Raw genomic sequence first — 18,094 nt, 5'->3', positions numbered from 1 at the left:
CTGATGGAGAGAGACGGGGGAGGGTCACACAAGGATGATATTCAGGCAACTGACATCCTTATCAACTCATGAGGTCATTGGTCATTAGGAGGTTGGCTGCTAGAAGGTTGTAATGGTGTACAATGAAAACCTGAGGCTTTGTGTAACTAAAAGGCTTCATTCACCCACCGGCTTGTATACATTTTTGGGGCAATTGTTTGGCATTTTTTTTAAATTGTACAAAATTTAATTTAAACCCAGGCACATAAACCCCAAAAAAAATCTGAGGCCCTGCCCCCACCTATACGCATGTACATACATAAACTCAAACATTGGGGCGCCTACGCCTGAAAACATTGATTGCGATACACCTGTTACATATCGCCACGCACACCGGAATGAGAGAAATAATTCTACACCAGACCTCCTCCGTAACACTAAACTGATGACCTATAGGGGGCTTTTAAAGTGTTGCCTACAGAAAATATAGGGTACTGAAGTACAGTATCTTACAAAACTGAGTACACCCCTCACATTTTTGTAAATATTTTATTATATTTTTTCATGTGACAACACTGAAGAAATGACACTTTGCTACATTGTAAAGTAGTGAGTGTACAGCTTGTATAACAGGGTAAATTTGCTGTCCCCTCAAAATAACTCAACACACAGCCATTAATGTCTAAACCACTGGCAACAAAAGCGAGTACACCCCTAAGTGAAAATGTCCAAGTTGGACAAAATTAGCCATTTTCCCTCCCTGGTGTCATGTGACTCGTTAGTGTTACAAGGTCTCAGATGTGAATGGGGAGCAGGTGTGTTAAATTTGGTGTTATTGCTCTCACTCTCTCAAACTGGTCACTGGAAGTTCAACATGGGACCTCATGGCAAAGAGCTCTCTGAGGATCTGAAAAAAAGAATTGTTCCTCTACATAAAGATGGTCTAGGCTATAAGAAGATTGCCAAGAACCTGAAACTGAGCTGCAGCACGGTGGCCAAGACCATACAGCGGTTTAACAGGACAGGTTCCACTCAGAACAGTTGGGTGCACATGCTCAGTGTCATATCCAGAGGTTGTCTTTGGGAAATAGATGTATGAGTGCTGCCAGCATTGCTGCAGAGGTTGAAGGGGTGGGGGGGTCAGCCTGTCAGTGCTCAGAACATATGCCACACACTGCATCAAATTGGTCTGCATGGCTGCCATCCCAGAAAGAATCCTCTTCTAAAGATGATTCACAAGAAAGCCCGCAGTTTGCTGAAGACAAGCAGACTGAGGACATGGATTACTGGAACCATGTCCTGTGGTATGATGAGGCCAAGATAAACTTATTTGGTCCAGATGGTGTCAAGCATGTGTGGCGGCAACCAGGTGAGGAGTACAAAGACAAGTGTGTCTTGCCTACAGTCAAGCATGGTGGTGGGAGTGTCATGGTCTGGGGCTGCATGAGTGCTGCCAGCACTGGGGAGCTACAGTTTATTGAGGGAACCATGAATGCCAACATGTACTGTGACATACTGAAGCAGAGCACGATCCCCTCCCTTCAGAGACTGAGCCACAGGGCAGTATTCCAACACGATAACGACCCCAAACACACCTCCAAGAAACCACTGCCTTGCTAAAGAAGCTGAGGGTAAAGGTGATGGACTGGCTAAGCATGTCTCCAGCCCTAGACTCTATTGAGCATCTGTGGGGCATGCTCAAATGGAAGGTGGAGGAGCGCAAGGTCTCTAACATCCACCAGCTCCGTGATGTCGTCATGGAGGAGTGGAAGAGGACCCTGGTGGCAACCTGTGAAGCTCTGGTGAACTCCATACCCAAGAGGGTTAAGGCAGTGCTGGAAAATAATGGTGGCCACACAAAATATTAACAGGAGAAACGTTTTGATTGCTTGTCATCTGAAAGATATTTGCATCACATCCCTTTATTTTGGTAACAACAAAGGCGAAGGAATTGGGACTTTTAAGGTGCAAGACACACAAAAAAATATCAAAAATAATTTTACTTTATAAAAGTTAAAATCAACAAAATATAATCCATCAAAATAGGAAACAGTTACAGAATGTGCATAATGACAAAATTCTCTACATGTTTCACCGCTGATTAGTAGCTTCTTCAGGAGAATTACATTTGTCAAGCACTAATAAGAAACAAATAGTTCCGCGCTTAGGTAGTAAAGGAACTGCAGCCCCCCCAGCACAGAATAACACCAGTGTGAAATTCTAAGTAAAGTAGAGTCCCAAAAAGGGGTGATTGGCGCTGTTCCACTAAATATCGTCTAATGTGCAAAGGCTGATGTGGTGTATCAAGTAAAGTGTGAATAAATAAATAAAAAATGTGTAAATAACTGGAATGTATGCGACAAATGCCCACCTATATATACACGTTTATATATAGGTGGGCATTTGTCGCATACATTCCAGTAATTTCCACACGACTGTAATTTCACCAGTCCTACATATTTAATTAATTATTTACACATTTTTTATTTATTTATTCACACTTTACTTGATACACCACATCAGCCTTTGCACATTAGACGATATTTAGTGGAACAGCGCCAAACACCCCTTTTTGGGACTCTATTTGTCAAGCACTGTCTACTGAAAGAAAAGACAACACAGATAATTACAATGATTGATATACAATGTACACAGATTCATAAAGTTATACACAAACACATCTATTCAATCCCAAAATTGGCTGGGGTCATAAGGACCAAACAAACACAGGGAGCAAATATTTACCTATATGAGGATGGATTGGTAGCAAAATGTACGATATATATATATATATATCCACTCCCTGGCAGCTACATCTTATCCAGGGTTAAATGAGGCCATCAGTTTCAAACGTTTCTGTAGAGGACTAAATTGGCCATTTGTACAGTTATTTTGGCTTTTGTCCACTTTTACTGGTCTATTTTAGGCATGTTTATATACTGATTTGTGACCCTTATTTGGCTGGGCTCAGTATGTTCCAGCACAGGGAGCTTTTGATAGAGTTTCATATATCAACAATTACCTTCTATATGTTTAATGTTATATATTTTTGAGTGTTTCTTTTAATGGAGGAACCCCTTTAAGGGTCAGGTGACCATACGGACGCCCAAGGTGTCCTTTCCAAGTGCTGTCATTCCTTGACTCCACTGGGTGGCGCCTTATGTCTGGATTACATTTTGGTCTTACTTCCTTCCATTTTGGATTCCTTGTTCCCCACTTTGGATCTGGAATATTTTTACCATCTGACCTGGTTGACACCATTCCTGTCAATGGGCTATAAAATGGCAATGGCTTTTCCACCTACCATTTCCACATGTGTAAGCTGACTGTGCTTCCGGCCTGCTTAGAATTTACGCAATTGCGTCACTTCCGTTGAGCCGGTTCACGTATCAGCATCACTTCCGGTTTCCTCTGACACGACTGAGGTCACTTCCGGTGTGACCGGATGTTTTTCAAGGCATCTCTGAAGCGTCCGCTCCTCCCCTATGCTTTGGCGCCAAAGCCAGGCATCCAATGGGAAGGAGGAGGGGGGGTATTTATAGAGGCCAATGGAGGATTTCAGAGTAGGGCCACTACGAGAGAGGGAGGATTATGTCCGGAATCTGCCGTTCCAGGTAACTTGCTTATTCAACTTATGGGGGCTTCTTTAAAATAGCTGCTCGTCTTTCTGACTTGATACTACCTCCTTATAGGTCCTGTGAGTTCATATGGGGGCTTTTGGATGGTGGTGGATGGTGATGTTGCCAACTAAACTAACCACTCGGCTGATTACAGGTAGATTTGCCATTTATATATTTATATATTTATTTTTATTTTGCTTACTTACTTGGGATACTTTATACAAATTCCCTGGGCTTATTTATTAAGCTCCCTCCACTTTCCTCTGCATATAGGTTTGGATTCCCTATTATCCTTCAGTGTTTGAGTTTGCTCTGACTTATACACCACCCTCTATGGGACACCAAATGATCCTTTCTTCTGGGTTTCCTCCTGACTTTTTAGCTCTCGGCCTCATCCTTGCATATATATATCGTACATTTTGCTACCAATCCATCCTCATATAGGTAAATATTTGCTCCCTGTGTTTGTTTGGACCCTATGACCCCAGCCAATTTTGGGATTGAATAGACGTGTTTGTGTATAACTTTATGAATCTGTGTACATTGTATATCAATCATTGTAATTATTTGTGTTGTCTTTTCTTTCAGTAGACAGTGCTTGACAGATGTAAATCTCCTGAGGAAGCTACTAATCAGTGGTGAAACATGTAGAGAATTTTGACAAAATATTAACACTTTGGGCCCAATTTGGACATTTTCACTTACGGGTGTACTCACTTTTGTTGCCAGCGGTTTAGACATTAATGGCTGTGTGTTGAATTATTTTGGGGGGACTGCAAATTTACACTGTCAAAGAAGCTGTACACTCACTACTTTACATTGTAGCAAAGTGTCATTTCTTCAGTGTTGTCACATGAAAAGATATAATAAAATATTTACAAAAATGTGAGGGGTTTACTCACTTTTGTGAGATACTGTATGTCGCCACTTCACAGGCGCACACAAATATAAGGTTTGATATGTTGGCTATCTATTTACTCGGTGCAACCTCTGCTTTTATATTTTACCAAAAAATTGGGTAATTTATTGTGTTTTTGTGCCCCTGAAATGAACGTTAGTGTGTTTTGTTACTGAAATGTAGTGTTGTTTAGACTTTTGCGATAATATCGTGTGACATAAAAAATTGGAACTACCACAATTTTATTCTCTAGGGTGTCTGCTTTCAAAAAAGAAAAATGGCTACACATCCAAAGGTTCCAAAATGCCTTTATTTGAAGTCACCGTGATAACACCAAGGACACGAGAATTGAGTCACGTAGACGTGTTTCAAACATACAAAACTTGTGCTTAATCATTAGATTTCTTCAAAGCATTCCACAGAGGCAGGCCGGAGCTAGCACTCCTCATCACGGTCCATTGTATACACCTGGAGCAGTGGGTCTTTCTTTGTTTTCAGAAAATATATAATGTTTTGGGGGTTTTATATAATCTTCAGGTCTAAAATTATTTTATAACTCCTTCCCACCCGGCCTATAGCAGAATGACGGCCAGGTGGGGGTTCCATTATCCCAACTGGAGGTCATATGATGTCCAGAAGAATAAGCCGCTCGGCACGCGGTGATCGGTGGTGCGGTGTGTCACTCTGACACACTGCAGCTCCAATCTCGGTAAAGAGCCTATGACGTAGGCTCTTCATCATGTGATCAGCTGTGTCCAATCAAAGCTAATCACATCGTAACCAGGAAGTACCGGTTATCGGCTTTCCTTTATTCATGCTGACAAGGCGCGTGTAGTGGAGAGCTGATCAGCAAATCGCCTGACAGGGGGGATCTGCACTGATATTCAGCATTGATTATCAGTACAGGCTCATCAGTGATGACCACCAGTGCCTGCCAGCGATGCCATTCAGTGCCCATCTATCAGTGCTTCAGGACAGGAATACAGCTTCTCCCGATGTGAGATCTTCGATGGATGTAAAGACTGTACTTATGTGAAAAACATTTCCCACACTCAGGACAGGAATATGGCTTCTCCCCTGTGTGAGATCTCTGATGGCTGTAAAGATTGGACTTCTGTGAAAAACATTTTCCGCACTCAGGACAGGAATATGGCTTCTCCCCCGTGTGTAATCTCTGATGTATGTAAAGACTGGACTTGATTAAAAAATATTTACCACACTCACAACAGGAATACGGCTTCTCCCCCGTGTGAGATCTCTGATGTGTGTAAAGATTGGACTTCTCTGAAAAACATTTCCCGCACTCAGGACAGAAATACGGCTTCTCCCCTGTGTGAGATCTCTGATGTGTGGAAAGATTGGACTTCTGTGAAAAACATTTCCCGCACTCAGGACAGGAATACGGCTTCTCCCCCGTGTGAGACCTCTGATGTTTGTGAAGACTGGTCTTCTGTGAAAAACATTTCCCGCACTCAGGACAGGAATACGGCTTCTCCCCTGTGTGAGATCTCTGATGTCTGCAATACTGGGACTTGTCTGAAAAACATTTCCCGCACTCAGAACAGGAATATGGCTTCTCCCCTGTGTGAGATCTCTGATGATTGTAAAGATGAAACTTTACTGAAAAACATTTCCCGCACTCAGGACAGGAATACGGCTTCTCACCTGTGTGAGTTCTCTGATGTCTGTAAAGATTGGACTTCTGTGAAAAACATTTCCCACACTCGGGACAGGAATACGGCTTCTCACCTGTGTGAGATCTTTTATGCGCATTAAGATTAGATTTAGACTGGAAACATCTCCCGCACTCAGTACAGGAAAAGCTCTTATCTGTTGGAAGGATGGCGCCATCTCTCACAGTCTGAGGTTCCTCAGGATAAGAGGAATACGATGGTCCATCTACACTGTGTGGTGCCGGATGGACATTTGAGGTAGTCGGGTTTTCTCCTGGACTATACTCTGTGATGTCCTCATCTTCTACTTCACAGTCTGGAGACAAAGTGAGACAATCCTCTGAGGTTTTCCTCATCTCCCGTCCATCTACTAAAATAGAGATAAAAAGATTACTACTAGACATGAGCAGATTGGTTCCCCAAAACCAGGACTCCGCCCACATCATGCAGATTTGTCTCTGAGGATCTTACAATTCCCTCCTCAAGGTAACTAGTAAATGGGTCCTCTGTAGGGCGGCAACTAATGATTATTTTCATAATTGCTTAGTTGGTTGATTATTGTTTCCATTAACTGGATAAAAAAAACCTCAAAAAAAGTTTGGTGTATAATTTAGTTAATATTCTTGAATATCTATATAAAGCGGTAAATATAAATATCCAGATATATAGTTGGATATTTAATCCACTCTGAGAATAACAGACCGATAGATGTATTATTAGAGGGAGAATCTGCTACATATCAGAATCAGAGATCAACATTTTTAAAATGTAAAAAAGACGTAAAATGCTGTTTTGCAGATGATCAGACAGGAGTGTAATATAATATGATGGATGACAGACTCCATTGTCATAGACAGGTAGGTGGGTACAAGCTCCCTGCACCTGATGTCACTTATGCTGGCCATATACACAAACTCATTTTTCTTTCAAAAAAACATTCATCCAATTTTCTAACCATTAGTGGGGTCAAATCGGCATTCATTTTCCACCACAGTGACGGGAAAATTCGAAAGAGCAGAACAGAAAACTTTTCTCCATGGAAAAAATTTTCAAATCCTGTATGTGGTTTTTGCTCAGAAGTTACATTCATTTTAAAATTGAATGTTTTTTAAAGCAAGTGGAATTTTTCGAACTACACTCGTACATTCATCGAATGTACAAATAATTTTGATACAATTATTTGTGCGAATATTCTTGTCCAAAAATCGATCTGTGTATGGCCAGCATAGGACATTTAAGTAGCAGCGGCATGATTTTTTTTTAATCATCTGTTATGGGGTTAAAAAAAAATAATCGTTTATAGAACAAAAACAGCAGATAATCATTACTATAAGGGATTCATTTATACTTAAAAAGCCCTCACTGGACCCATCCAATCTTAACAACCTACGCCCCATCTCCTTGCTCCTCTTCTTATCCAAACTCCTTGAACGTCTGATCTACAACCAACTGAGCGTCCACCTTACTGATAATAACCTTCTTGATCCCCTTCAGTCTGGATTTCGTCCTCAACAATCCACAGAAACTGCTCTCCTAAAACTAACAATCTACTAACGGCCAAAACCAATCGACACTATTCTGTACTCCTACTCCTGGACCTCTCTGCTGCCTTTAATACGGTTGACCACCTCCTCCTCCTTAAAAAACTCCACGCCTTTGGTCTCCGTGACTGTACTCTTCGCTGGTTCTCTTCCTACTTATCCAACTGCACCTTTAGCATCTCTTACAACTTTTCTTCCTCCTCTCCTCTTCCTTTCCCTGTTGGGGTCCCCCCAAGGTTCTGTTCTTGGACCTCTTACTACCAGCAGGTGTCAGGCACTTCTATGGGTGCGCCTTGGGCACCCTCATATGTGTTCCTGCACCTTGGGATGTGGGAGGAGCAGGAGGTCTATAAGTATGACCTCTTCAATGAACTGGTGGGGTCTTGCATTAGGTATATTGATGATATCTTGGTGGTCTGGAGGGGAACCGAGGCAGAACTTCATATACTTGTTGATGAACTCAATAATAACGATCGCAATATAAAGCTGACATTTGTTTCAGATCCTGCCTCAATTTCCTTCCTTGACCTCATGATCACAAAAAAGGATGGTAAATTAATGACCTCCACCTTTATGCCGCGTACACACGACCGGACTTTCCGGCAGAAAATGTCAGACGGAATCATTCCGTCGGACATTCCGATCCTGTGTGGGCTTCATCGAACTTTTTCTTTCTAAAATTCTGACAGACCTAGAAATAGAACATGTTTCAAATCTTTCCGACGGAATCAGTTCCTATCGGGAAAACCGCTCGTCTGTATGCTATTCCGACGGACCAAAAACGACGAAAGGGCAGCTATTGGCTACTGGCTATTCTTCCTTTTTCTAGTCCCGTCGTATGTCATCACGTTCTAAATGATCGGGCTTCGGTGTGATCGTCTGTAGGCAAGTCCGTTTTAGCGGAACTCCGTTGGAGTCTATTCTGACGGAAAGTCCAGTCGTGTGTACGCGGCATTAGAAAACCCACGGCAGCTAACACCCTCCTTCAGGCTGATAGATTTCACCCTAGATCTATGCTGAATGGTATCCCAACAAGTCAATTTCTACGCATCAAAAAAGGCCCATGAAATGTATGCTAGATTCAGAGAAAGAGGCTACAGTCACAAGGTGTTGAGGACAGCTAAGAAAAGGGCGATGAGTAAAGACAGATCTTCACTTTTAGGACAGCAGGGTCAGATCTCGTCTTCTTCTGCTATCTCTAAACAGATTGGACAACAAGAACCCGTAAGATTTATTACACAATATGGCTCACAATGGCCACTAGTGAGGGAGATTCTAAACAAACATTAGTCCACTTTCTCCCGGTGCCCAACTTTGTCAGGTATTGTTGGAGACTATCCACATATGGTAGCATGCAGAGCCCCAAACCTTTCAGACATGCTTACTCAGTCAGAATTCGTGCAGCCAATAATTCTTGGTTGACTGATTTTCCTAGAACCATTGTAATGTTTGCATGTGGTCACTGCCAGATCTGCAAGTTTGTTGAGTGCACTGATACTTTTTCCAACACATATAATGGCAAAATTTATAAGATCAAAAGCTCAATTAACTGTGCAACCACGAAGGTGATCTATAGCCTACAATGCTCTTGCAATAAGACTTACATAGGCAAAACTAAGCGCCAACTCCGTGTATGCATTGGCTAACACCTGGGTGACATCAAATATAAAGAACCTAAGAGTCCCTTGGCCCAGCATTTTCTTCTTCACCACCAGTCCAAACCGGATGGACTGATGGTTAAGGGGATCTATGCCCTCCATCTTAGTAAAAGGCGGGGTGAGTTTGATAAGGTACTCTTCAAAAAGAAACATTCTGGATATATAAATTAGATACTTTGATGCCTTATGAACTTAACAAAGACATGAATTTACATGTCTTTTTAGACTAATTTTTGTTTTCCATGTGACATTGGGGTTTTTTTGTTTGTTTTTTCTATGTTTTTTTCTGTGTTTTTCTTTGTTTTCAAATAATACACAAAAGGAAAAAACTTTTTTTCCAATAAATTTCTTTCAAATTTTGTAATTAATCTTTGCCTCCTCTAGTTTTTTCCAAACTTTGTGTCCTCGTGTGTATTAACACAGTTATGAACGTGTTTATACTATATACGGTTGAAGCATATGTCACTTCATTTATGTCCAGTAAATCATGTTCTATTTGTTTACCTGATTAAGGCTTAGTGTTTTATGTTATGTTATTTGTGTTTTGATTTCAATCAGCCACATCACTGATGGTTTATTTTGATATAAATCCTTCTTTCACTGTGAATGATGCAATGTACTCATCGTCTCATATAAACAAACACCGTTAACTGATCTCCCTACGGGAAGACAGAAAGGAGTCACTACTGGTATTTATACCTGTCTCAGCCAGGGGGCGCTAGTACTGAAGAAGCCGGAGTTTCCCCGTGAAACGAGTTGATGTCACTCCCCCCCATGTGTACGTCTGTCTCTCAGAGCATTGTGCAACAGCGTTCAGGATCCATGGCACGGCTGTTTATTGGCATAGAATACAGGACGCGGCTTTCCTGGTAAATTCTATCCAGCTGACACTCTAAACGGCCATCTCATCATTCATCCTTTATCCATCTTGGATGTATGAATTCACAAGCCTAGATAGGAGGAGCGGCAAAGGTGGCTGAGACCGAGCTCCCCGATCCTTAGCAGAGCTGTAAATTAGGGAAAGTTACACCAAAAGGAGAAAAGGCGTAGGAAAGATACCACACATAGAACCACAGAGATATAGGAGGTTATTTACGAAAGGCAATTTCAAATCTGCCCCTCAGATTTACAGCAACTGCACTTCCAAGTGCACTTGTAGTGCAAAGGGGATTTGCCTTTCGTAAATAACCCCCTATATCTCTGTGGTTCCATGTGTGGTATCTTTCCTGCAACTTTTCTCCTTTTGGTGTAACTTTCCCCGATTTACAGTTCGGCTAAGGATCGGGGAGCTCGGTCTCAGCCGCCTTTGCCGCTCCTCCTCTCTATGCATACAGGGGGCCCGCACTATGGTGCCAATCTCGGACAATTGATCACACCTGATGTATTGATGGCCTATCTTATTTCTTGAGACACTAAGAAGCCAGGAAAGCACAAATACCCCCCAAATGACCCATTTTTTGGAAAGTAGACAGTCCAAGGTATTTAGGAAGAGGCATGGCGAGTTTTTTGAAGTTGTAATTTTTTCCCCACAATTCTTTGCAAAATTAAGATTTTTTTTCCCCACAAAATTGTCATAACAGGCTATTTCTCACACACGGCATATGCATACCACTAGGGATGAGCCGAACGACCCCCAGTTCGGTTCCCACCAGAGCTTTTGAACATTCCGAAATTTCGGAAACGAATAACGAACCCCACAGATTGGGTGGGCCTGCCTCTACTGCAAATCGGTATCACACTTCCACGACATGCACACGATGTCCCCATAAGGCTTCCTGGCGCTGGCGTGTCTGAATTTTGCCACCTGGTGTCCCCATATGCTCGTGCGTGGACGCCTCTCTTGATGCACCTGTGTGATGTTGGGAGGAGCCCGTGGGGTGTGCCGAGTGTATTTAACATCCTCACTCTGTGCTAGCCAGCACCCCTCTGTAAACACTGCACACTACACGGTATTCACTTTTTTACATCCTAAACAGGTAATTACATGGCTTTTTGTTTCCTGTTTATGTTCACATATGCTTACTTTTATTTTTGTCATCTATACCTGTTTCATGGTTTCATCTATAACCAAATTATTATATTGTCTCTTTCTTACCATTGATTACACTGCATAGTGCCATTTAGATGACGTTTAATCTCTTGTCAATTTTATATGCCGTCCATTTGATATGTATATGTAATGTGTTCACGAGGTCAACACCATGTATGCGAGTGTATACATATTAAACCTTTTTTACTATGTGCATTATTGTTATGTATTGTCAAACTCAATATGCCAATTAAATATACTTTCAAATTACTTCACCCCCAGAAATCAATAGCCTCATTCAAAGTCCCACCTTCCTTTTTCTCATACCTGAACCAGGGATGGAGGCACATACCGTGTGATTTATTTAAAGTCCCAAACTCCCCCCTATTATTCGATGTGCTATAACCGTTGGCAACCAATCAGTGAGCAGTAATGATGTGCACTAACCTCATGCAATCAATCATTCAGCGGTAGGGATACGCAGTAACCTCTAGCAACTAATCAGTGAGCAGTAATAATGTGTAGTAACCTCTAGCAACCGATTGGCGGGTGGCAAGGATGTCAAGTAACCTCTAGCAACCAATCAGTGAGCAGTATTGATTTACAGTAATCTCTAGCAACCAAACAAGCAGAAGTCATGTGATGTAACCTCTAGCAAATAATCAGTAAAGCCATTAAGTGTGCTGTAACCTCTAGCAGCCAGTCAGTGAGCAATAATGATACACTGTAACCTTTGGCAACCAATCACAATTGCTGCCTGATCGCATTCAGTAAACAGATTTTGAGTCTAGCTGCTATTTATTGTATGTCTCAGAGCAGGTGGAAAGCAAAATTGCATGGAGGGGGCCCAAGAAAATGTTTGCCCAGGTTCCAATCATTATTAAAGACGGCCCTGCCTAAGTGTTTAAAGACCCCTTGTGAAACAGTTGGGAGAATTAATTTACAACTGGGGAAAGGTGGGGCCTTCTAACAGCTGTCAACTGATTGTGTTTCCTGTAGGGAGGAGCCTCTCATCTCTCATGTGTTGCCATCCTGGAAGGTTTGTAGAAACACCATTATCGGTAAGTAACCGTCGTTTTTTTAAATGAGCAGTGATTTATTGATGAAGTGAAAGCATACACATGAAAAATTCCTTTCAATATAATGCCTCGGGGATGCCCTTAGTCTACCTGTAAGTTAGCACATCTGTACTGTGTATAGAAGCTGCTGCAGAAACAATTGCATTTATAAAGCCAAAGAAATTACAATTTTCCCTGCAAGCTTCCTTTATTTTGTAAGCAATGACTTGCAGAACTAGTCTGTATGATGAGGCCACACTGTAGTGCACTGGGAACAAGATTAGAGATTTTTTTGGATAAATTCTGGTGCCTCTCCCACAGACTTTGGATAGAAGTAACGGGTGGAAAATTGGTCTTTGGGTGTCAGTGGCGCCTTCACACTGTAACCTTATAGAGCAGGGATATGCAATTAGCGGACCTCCAGCTGTTGCAGAACTACAAGTCCCATGAGGCATAGCAAGACTCTAACAGCCACAAGCATGACACCCAGAGGCAGAGCATGATGGGACTTGTAGTTTTGCAACAGCTGGAGGTCCGCTAATTGCATATCCCTGTTATAGAGGTACTGTTGATGAAAGCAAGAATTTGCCTTGCTGTCAAAAATTACAATATGTACCTGTCAAACAGGTGCGGAAAAATTGGTCTTTCTTTGTGTGTTAGAACCAAAAAAAGAAAAAGAAATTGCGCTAGGTGCTAAGTATAAATAATAATAAAAACTGAAATAGGGGACCGTGAAGGAAGTCCTGCAGCTGAAACACAATAACCCCAATACAAGGGCACATAGAATATACAAAAAGAACAATGTAGCGCTGGACTGGTGGAAAAAGAACACATATATTGATATATATAAATATACCAGGACCCACAAAATTATCATGATTCAATAAGTGATATTTAGTAATGTGAAACCATATCTTAAATAGGTGTATACAAAACTATAAGTGTAAAATAATTAAATATATATATGGACAAAATATTATCTAAAAGGTTCATATATGTGACTAAAGATGCGTGTCAAAGAATACTAAAAAAAGTTCATAAATGTAAATTCATAAATTACAACAAATGCAATTACTCCATCCTGGAACCAGTTGTGTGTGTGTGTAGACTGGGGAGTGTGGAATCTGTCCTGTGCGAAATATCGGGAGGAATTCTGAGGATCATTTCCTCCACATTGGTGCCCTTTGCTATCGCGGATCAGCTGTGGAAAGAGGAGACCAGTAGGACAACATTAGGAGTCCATTGTGGGATACATCCAGGAGTTCACTTTCCACTTCTAAGCCTGTTTTGACCCCCTTGAGTAAGGGCGGTCGCAGGCTTTCTGGTAAGCCTCCGTTATCATCTGGTGGTGGGCTACACTGTTGGTGGATTATGTAACTCCGGTCCCTTCATCTGGCTGGTTTGTGGATTCAATACCTTCACTTTGTTGCATTTATGAACTTTTTTTAGTATTCTTTGACACGCATCTTTAGTCACATATATGAACCTTTTAGATAATATTTTGTCCATATATATATTTAATTATTTTACACTTATAGTTTTGTATACACTTTCTTTGGGTGTTAATTTTTCTCATGAAACCTACACCAAAAAAAAAAAATCTTCCAGATGAAATCAACAAGCACAACACTAGGCAGAATAGAAGTCCTGCAGAGATTCCACATCCTAAAAACACTTAATCAGCGACATCAGGGGCTTCATGAATGCTGGTTATCCAGGACGGATTCATTTTGATAAATGTCAGATGGTCCACCGAGTCTGTGAACAGATGCATTCTATTACCAGTAGGGATGAGCCGAACACCCCCCGGTTCGGTTCGCACCAGAACCTGTGAACGGACCGAAAATTCGCACGAACGTTAGAACCCCATTGACGTCTATGGGACTCGAACGTTCAAAATCAAAAGTGCTTCATTTTAAAGGCTAATTTGCATGGTATTGTCCTAAAAAGGGTTTGGGGACCCGGGTCCTACCCCAGGGGACATGTATCAATGCAAAAAAAACTTTTAAAAACGGCCGTTTTTCGGGAGCAGTTATTTTAATGATGCTTAAAGTAAAAAAAAAAAGTGAAATATTCCTTTAAATATCGTACCTGGGGGGTGTCTATAGTATGCCTGTAAAGTGGCGCGTGTTTCCCGTGTTTAGAACAGTCCCTGCACCAAATGTCATTTTTAAAGGAACAAATCTCATTTAAAACTGCTTGCGGGTTTAATGTAATGTCGGGTCCTGGCAATATGGATGAAAATCAGTGAGACAAACGGCATGGGTACCCCCCAGTCCATTACCAGGCCCTTTGGGTCTTAAACCCCGCACCCAAATTAAAATAAGGAAAGGTGTGGGGCCACCAGGCCCTATATACTCTGAACAGCAGTATACAGGCGGTGCAAACAAGACAGGGACTGGAGGTTTGTTGTTAAGTAGAATCTGTTTGTCATTTTGAACGGGTACATTTTTAACGTGTTTAGCTCCAGCCAAAAAATCTTTTTTAAGCTTTTTGGAAAATATAGGGAAGGGTTATCACCCCTGTGACATTTGTTTTGCTGTCTTTCCTCCTCTTCAGAAGATTTCACCTCACTTTTTGTCCCAATGACAAATGTTTTTTGAAAATTTGGGTTTTTTTGTGGAACAAGGATTGGAAAGCATCAGTGGAAAGGAGAAATGTTTTTCCCATATTAACTCTTACAGGAGAGAATTTCCCTTCCTAGGGGTAGATTTCATCTCACTTCCTGTTGTCTCCTTCCGTTTGCAAGTAGGAGTCGTTTGTAAGTTAGATGTTTGAAAGTAGGGGCCTGCCCTATATACTCAGCAGAAATTTGGGCCTTAGGTGTTGTTGTGGCCACAACACTGTAAGCCCTCACAGGGCCCTGCTGTGAAATATTAGATCAAGAATTGTAATTACATGCCCCTGTTGAACAGGGGCAGAAAAATTGGGCCTTTGGTGGTGGTGGTGCCACAACACTGTAAGTCCTCACTCGCTCTTGGTGGGTGCAGAAATGGGCCCTGCTGTGAAATATTAGATCAAGAATTGTAATTACATGCCCCTGTTGAACAGGGGCTGAAAAATTAGGCCTTAGGCACTGGTGTTGGTGCCACAACACTGCAACCCCTCACAGACACTAGTTGGAACGCAGGAACGAGCCCTGCTGCAAAGTATTGCATCAAAAATTGTAATTACACACCCCTGTTAAACGGGCAGAAAAATTGGGCCTTAGGCACTGGTGCCACAACACTGCAACCCCTCACAGATACTCTAGTTGGAATGCTGAAATGAGCCCTGCTGCAAAGTATTGCATCAAAAATTGTAATTACACGCCCCTGTTAAACAAGGGCTGAAAAATTGGGCCTTAGGCACTGGTGCAACAACACTGCAACCCCTCACAGATACTCTAGTTGTAACGCAGAAACGAGCCCTGCTGCAAAGTATTGCATCAAAAATTGTAATTACATGCCCCTGTTAAACAGGGGCTGAAAAATTGTGCCTTAGGCACTGGTGGTGGCGCCCAGAACCAAAAATGTTCTTACAAGCAATCAGCGTGATGATTGAGGAGGAAGAGGATAATTTCTCAGGGATAGTCACTCAGCATCAGTATAGGCAGTCTTTGAAGGGATCTGAGATTTCAAAAAAAATTATTCGGTTACATCAGCATCAGGTTCTTGGTAGCTGGTGGTGATCCAAGACTGATTCATTTTTATGAAGGTCAGTCGATCGACCGAGTCGGTGGACAGACGCACCCTGTGATCGGTTACAAAGCCTCCAGCAGCACTGAATGTGCGTTCCGAAAGAACGCTGGATGCAGGACAGGCCAGTAGCTCAATTGCATACTGTGCAAGCTCTGGCCAGTGATCCATCCTCAAGACCCAGTAACCCAGAGGATTTTCGGTGGGAAAGGTGTCCAAGTCAGATCTTGCCCCTAGGTATTCCTGCACCATGTAAAACAGACGCTGGCGATGGTTGCTGGAACCGATCATACCTTGGGGCTGCGGACCAAAAAATTGTCTGAACGCATCGGTCAGACGGCCACCTTCTCCACCGCTCCTTCTTTGACTGCCCGAAGCCTCAGCAACACGTTGTCCAGAAACAGGAGTTTGTAACCTCCCAGTCTCTGGGAACGCGTTGCACAGACCTTTCTGCAAGGCCTCCCGAAGATGTTTCATCCTCTGCTCCCTCTGCGATGGCAAGATAAGGTCTGCAACCTTACCCTTGTAACGTGGATCAAGGAGGGTTGCCAGCCAGTATTGGTCATTCTCCTTGATACCACGAATACGAGGATCCTTACGCAGGCTTTGCAGGGTCAGGGAGGCCATGGAGCGTAGGTTTGCTGAGGCATTCGGTCCGGAGTCCTCTGGGTCACTAAGGACGACATGGTCCGCAGCCACCTCCTCCCAGCCACGTACAAGTCCATGTGTTTCTTGGGACTGATCCCTTAAAGACTGCTGCTGATGCTGAGTGCCAGGCTCCACCTCCATACTGACACAATCTTCCTCCTCCTCCTCCTCGTCCTCTTTCTGTGTGATCGGCGGGCACGCAGGAACACTGTCTGGATAAAGGGGGCCTTGAGAGCTAAGGAAGTCCTCCTCTTCCTGCCTCTGTTCTGCCTCAAGTGCCCTGTCCATTATTCCACGCAGTGTGTGCTCCAACAGGTGGACAAGGGGGACAGTGTCACTGATGCATGCACTGTCACTGCTCACCATCCTCGTGGCCTCCTCAAATGGTGACAGGACAGTGCATGCATCCCTGATCATGGCCCACTGGTGTGGGGAAAAAAAAACAAGCTCCCCTGACCCTGTCCTGGTGCCATAGTCGCACAGGTACTCATTGATGGCCCTCTGCTGCGTGTGCAGCCGCTGCAGCATGGCCAACGTTGAGTTCCACCTGGTGGGCATGTCACAGATTAGGCGGTTCTTGGGCAGGTTAAACTCCTTTTGGAGGTCCGTCAGCCGAGCACTGGCATTATATGACCGGCGGAAATGCACATAGACTTTCCTGGCCTGCCTCAGGACATCCTGTAAGCCCGGGTACCTGCCCAAGAACTGCTGCACCACCAAGTTAAGGATGTGAGCCAAACAGGGCACATGGGTCATTTGTCCCTGTCGGAGGGCAGAGAGGAGGTTGGTGCCATTGTCGCAAACCACCATTCCTGCCTTAAGTTGGCGTGGTGTCAACCACCTCTGAACCTGCTCCTGCAGAGCTGACAGAACCTCTGCCCCAGTGTGACTCCTGTTCCCCAAGCACACCAGCTCAAGCACCGCATGGCATCTTTTGGCCTGCGTACTTGCGTAGCCCCTTGAATGGCTACGGAGCACCGCTGGTTCCGAGGACAAAGCACAGGAAGAGGCCATGGAGGAAAAAGAAGAGGAGGGGGTGGAGGAGAGAGGTGTGTCACAATCATTAGCATTTTGGAGGCGTGGTGGCGGAACAACCTCCAACACTACTGCACCTTGTCCTGCATCCTTCCCAGCTGCCAGCAGAGTCACCCAATGCGCCGTGAAACTTAGGTAACGTCCCTGTCCATGCCTGCTGGACCATGAGTCAGCGGTAATATGTACCTTACCGCTGACCTCCCTGTCCAGCGAGGCATGGACATTGCCTTCCACATGGCGGTAGAGAGCCGGAATCGCCTTCCGTGAGAAAAAGTGGC

At 43.2% G+C, this 18,094-nt stretch overlaps 1 protein-coding gene across 1 annotated transcript in view; it reads right to left on the bottom strand.

Annotated features, from left to right (window-relative positions):
• Window positions 1-18,094, bottom strand: part of LOC141121834 (uncharacterized) — a 315,649-nt gene that overhangs the window by 78,590 nt on the left and 218,965 nt on the right. The window contains exon 9 of the mRNA XM_073611550.1: window positions 5,474-6,540. Within this exon, the coding sequence (XP_073467651.1) occupies window positions 5,474-6,540 (1,067 nt within the window). The remainder of the gene's footprint in view (window positions 1-5,473; window positions 6,541-18,094) is intronic.

This window comes from Aquarana catesbeiana, unplaced genomic scaffold, assembly GCF_042186555.1.
Source record: "Aquarana catesbeiana isolate 2022-GZ unplaced genomic scaffold, ASM4218655v1 unanchor233, whole genome shotgun sequence".
In the NCBI taxonomy this organism is placed as follows: domain Eukaryota; kingdom Metazoa; phylum Chordata; class Amphibia; order Anura; family Ranidae; genus Aquarana; species Aquarana catesbeiana.
Note: the sequence above shows the minus strand (reverse complement) of the source record. Positions and strands in the feature narration are given on the sequence as shown.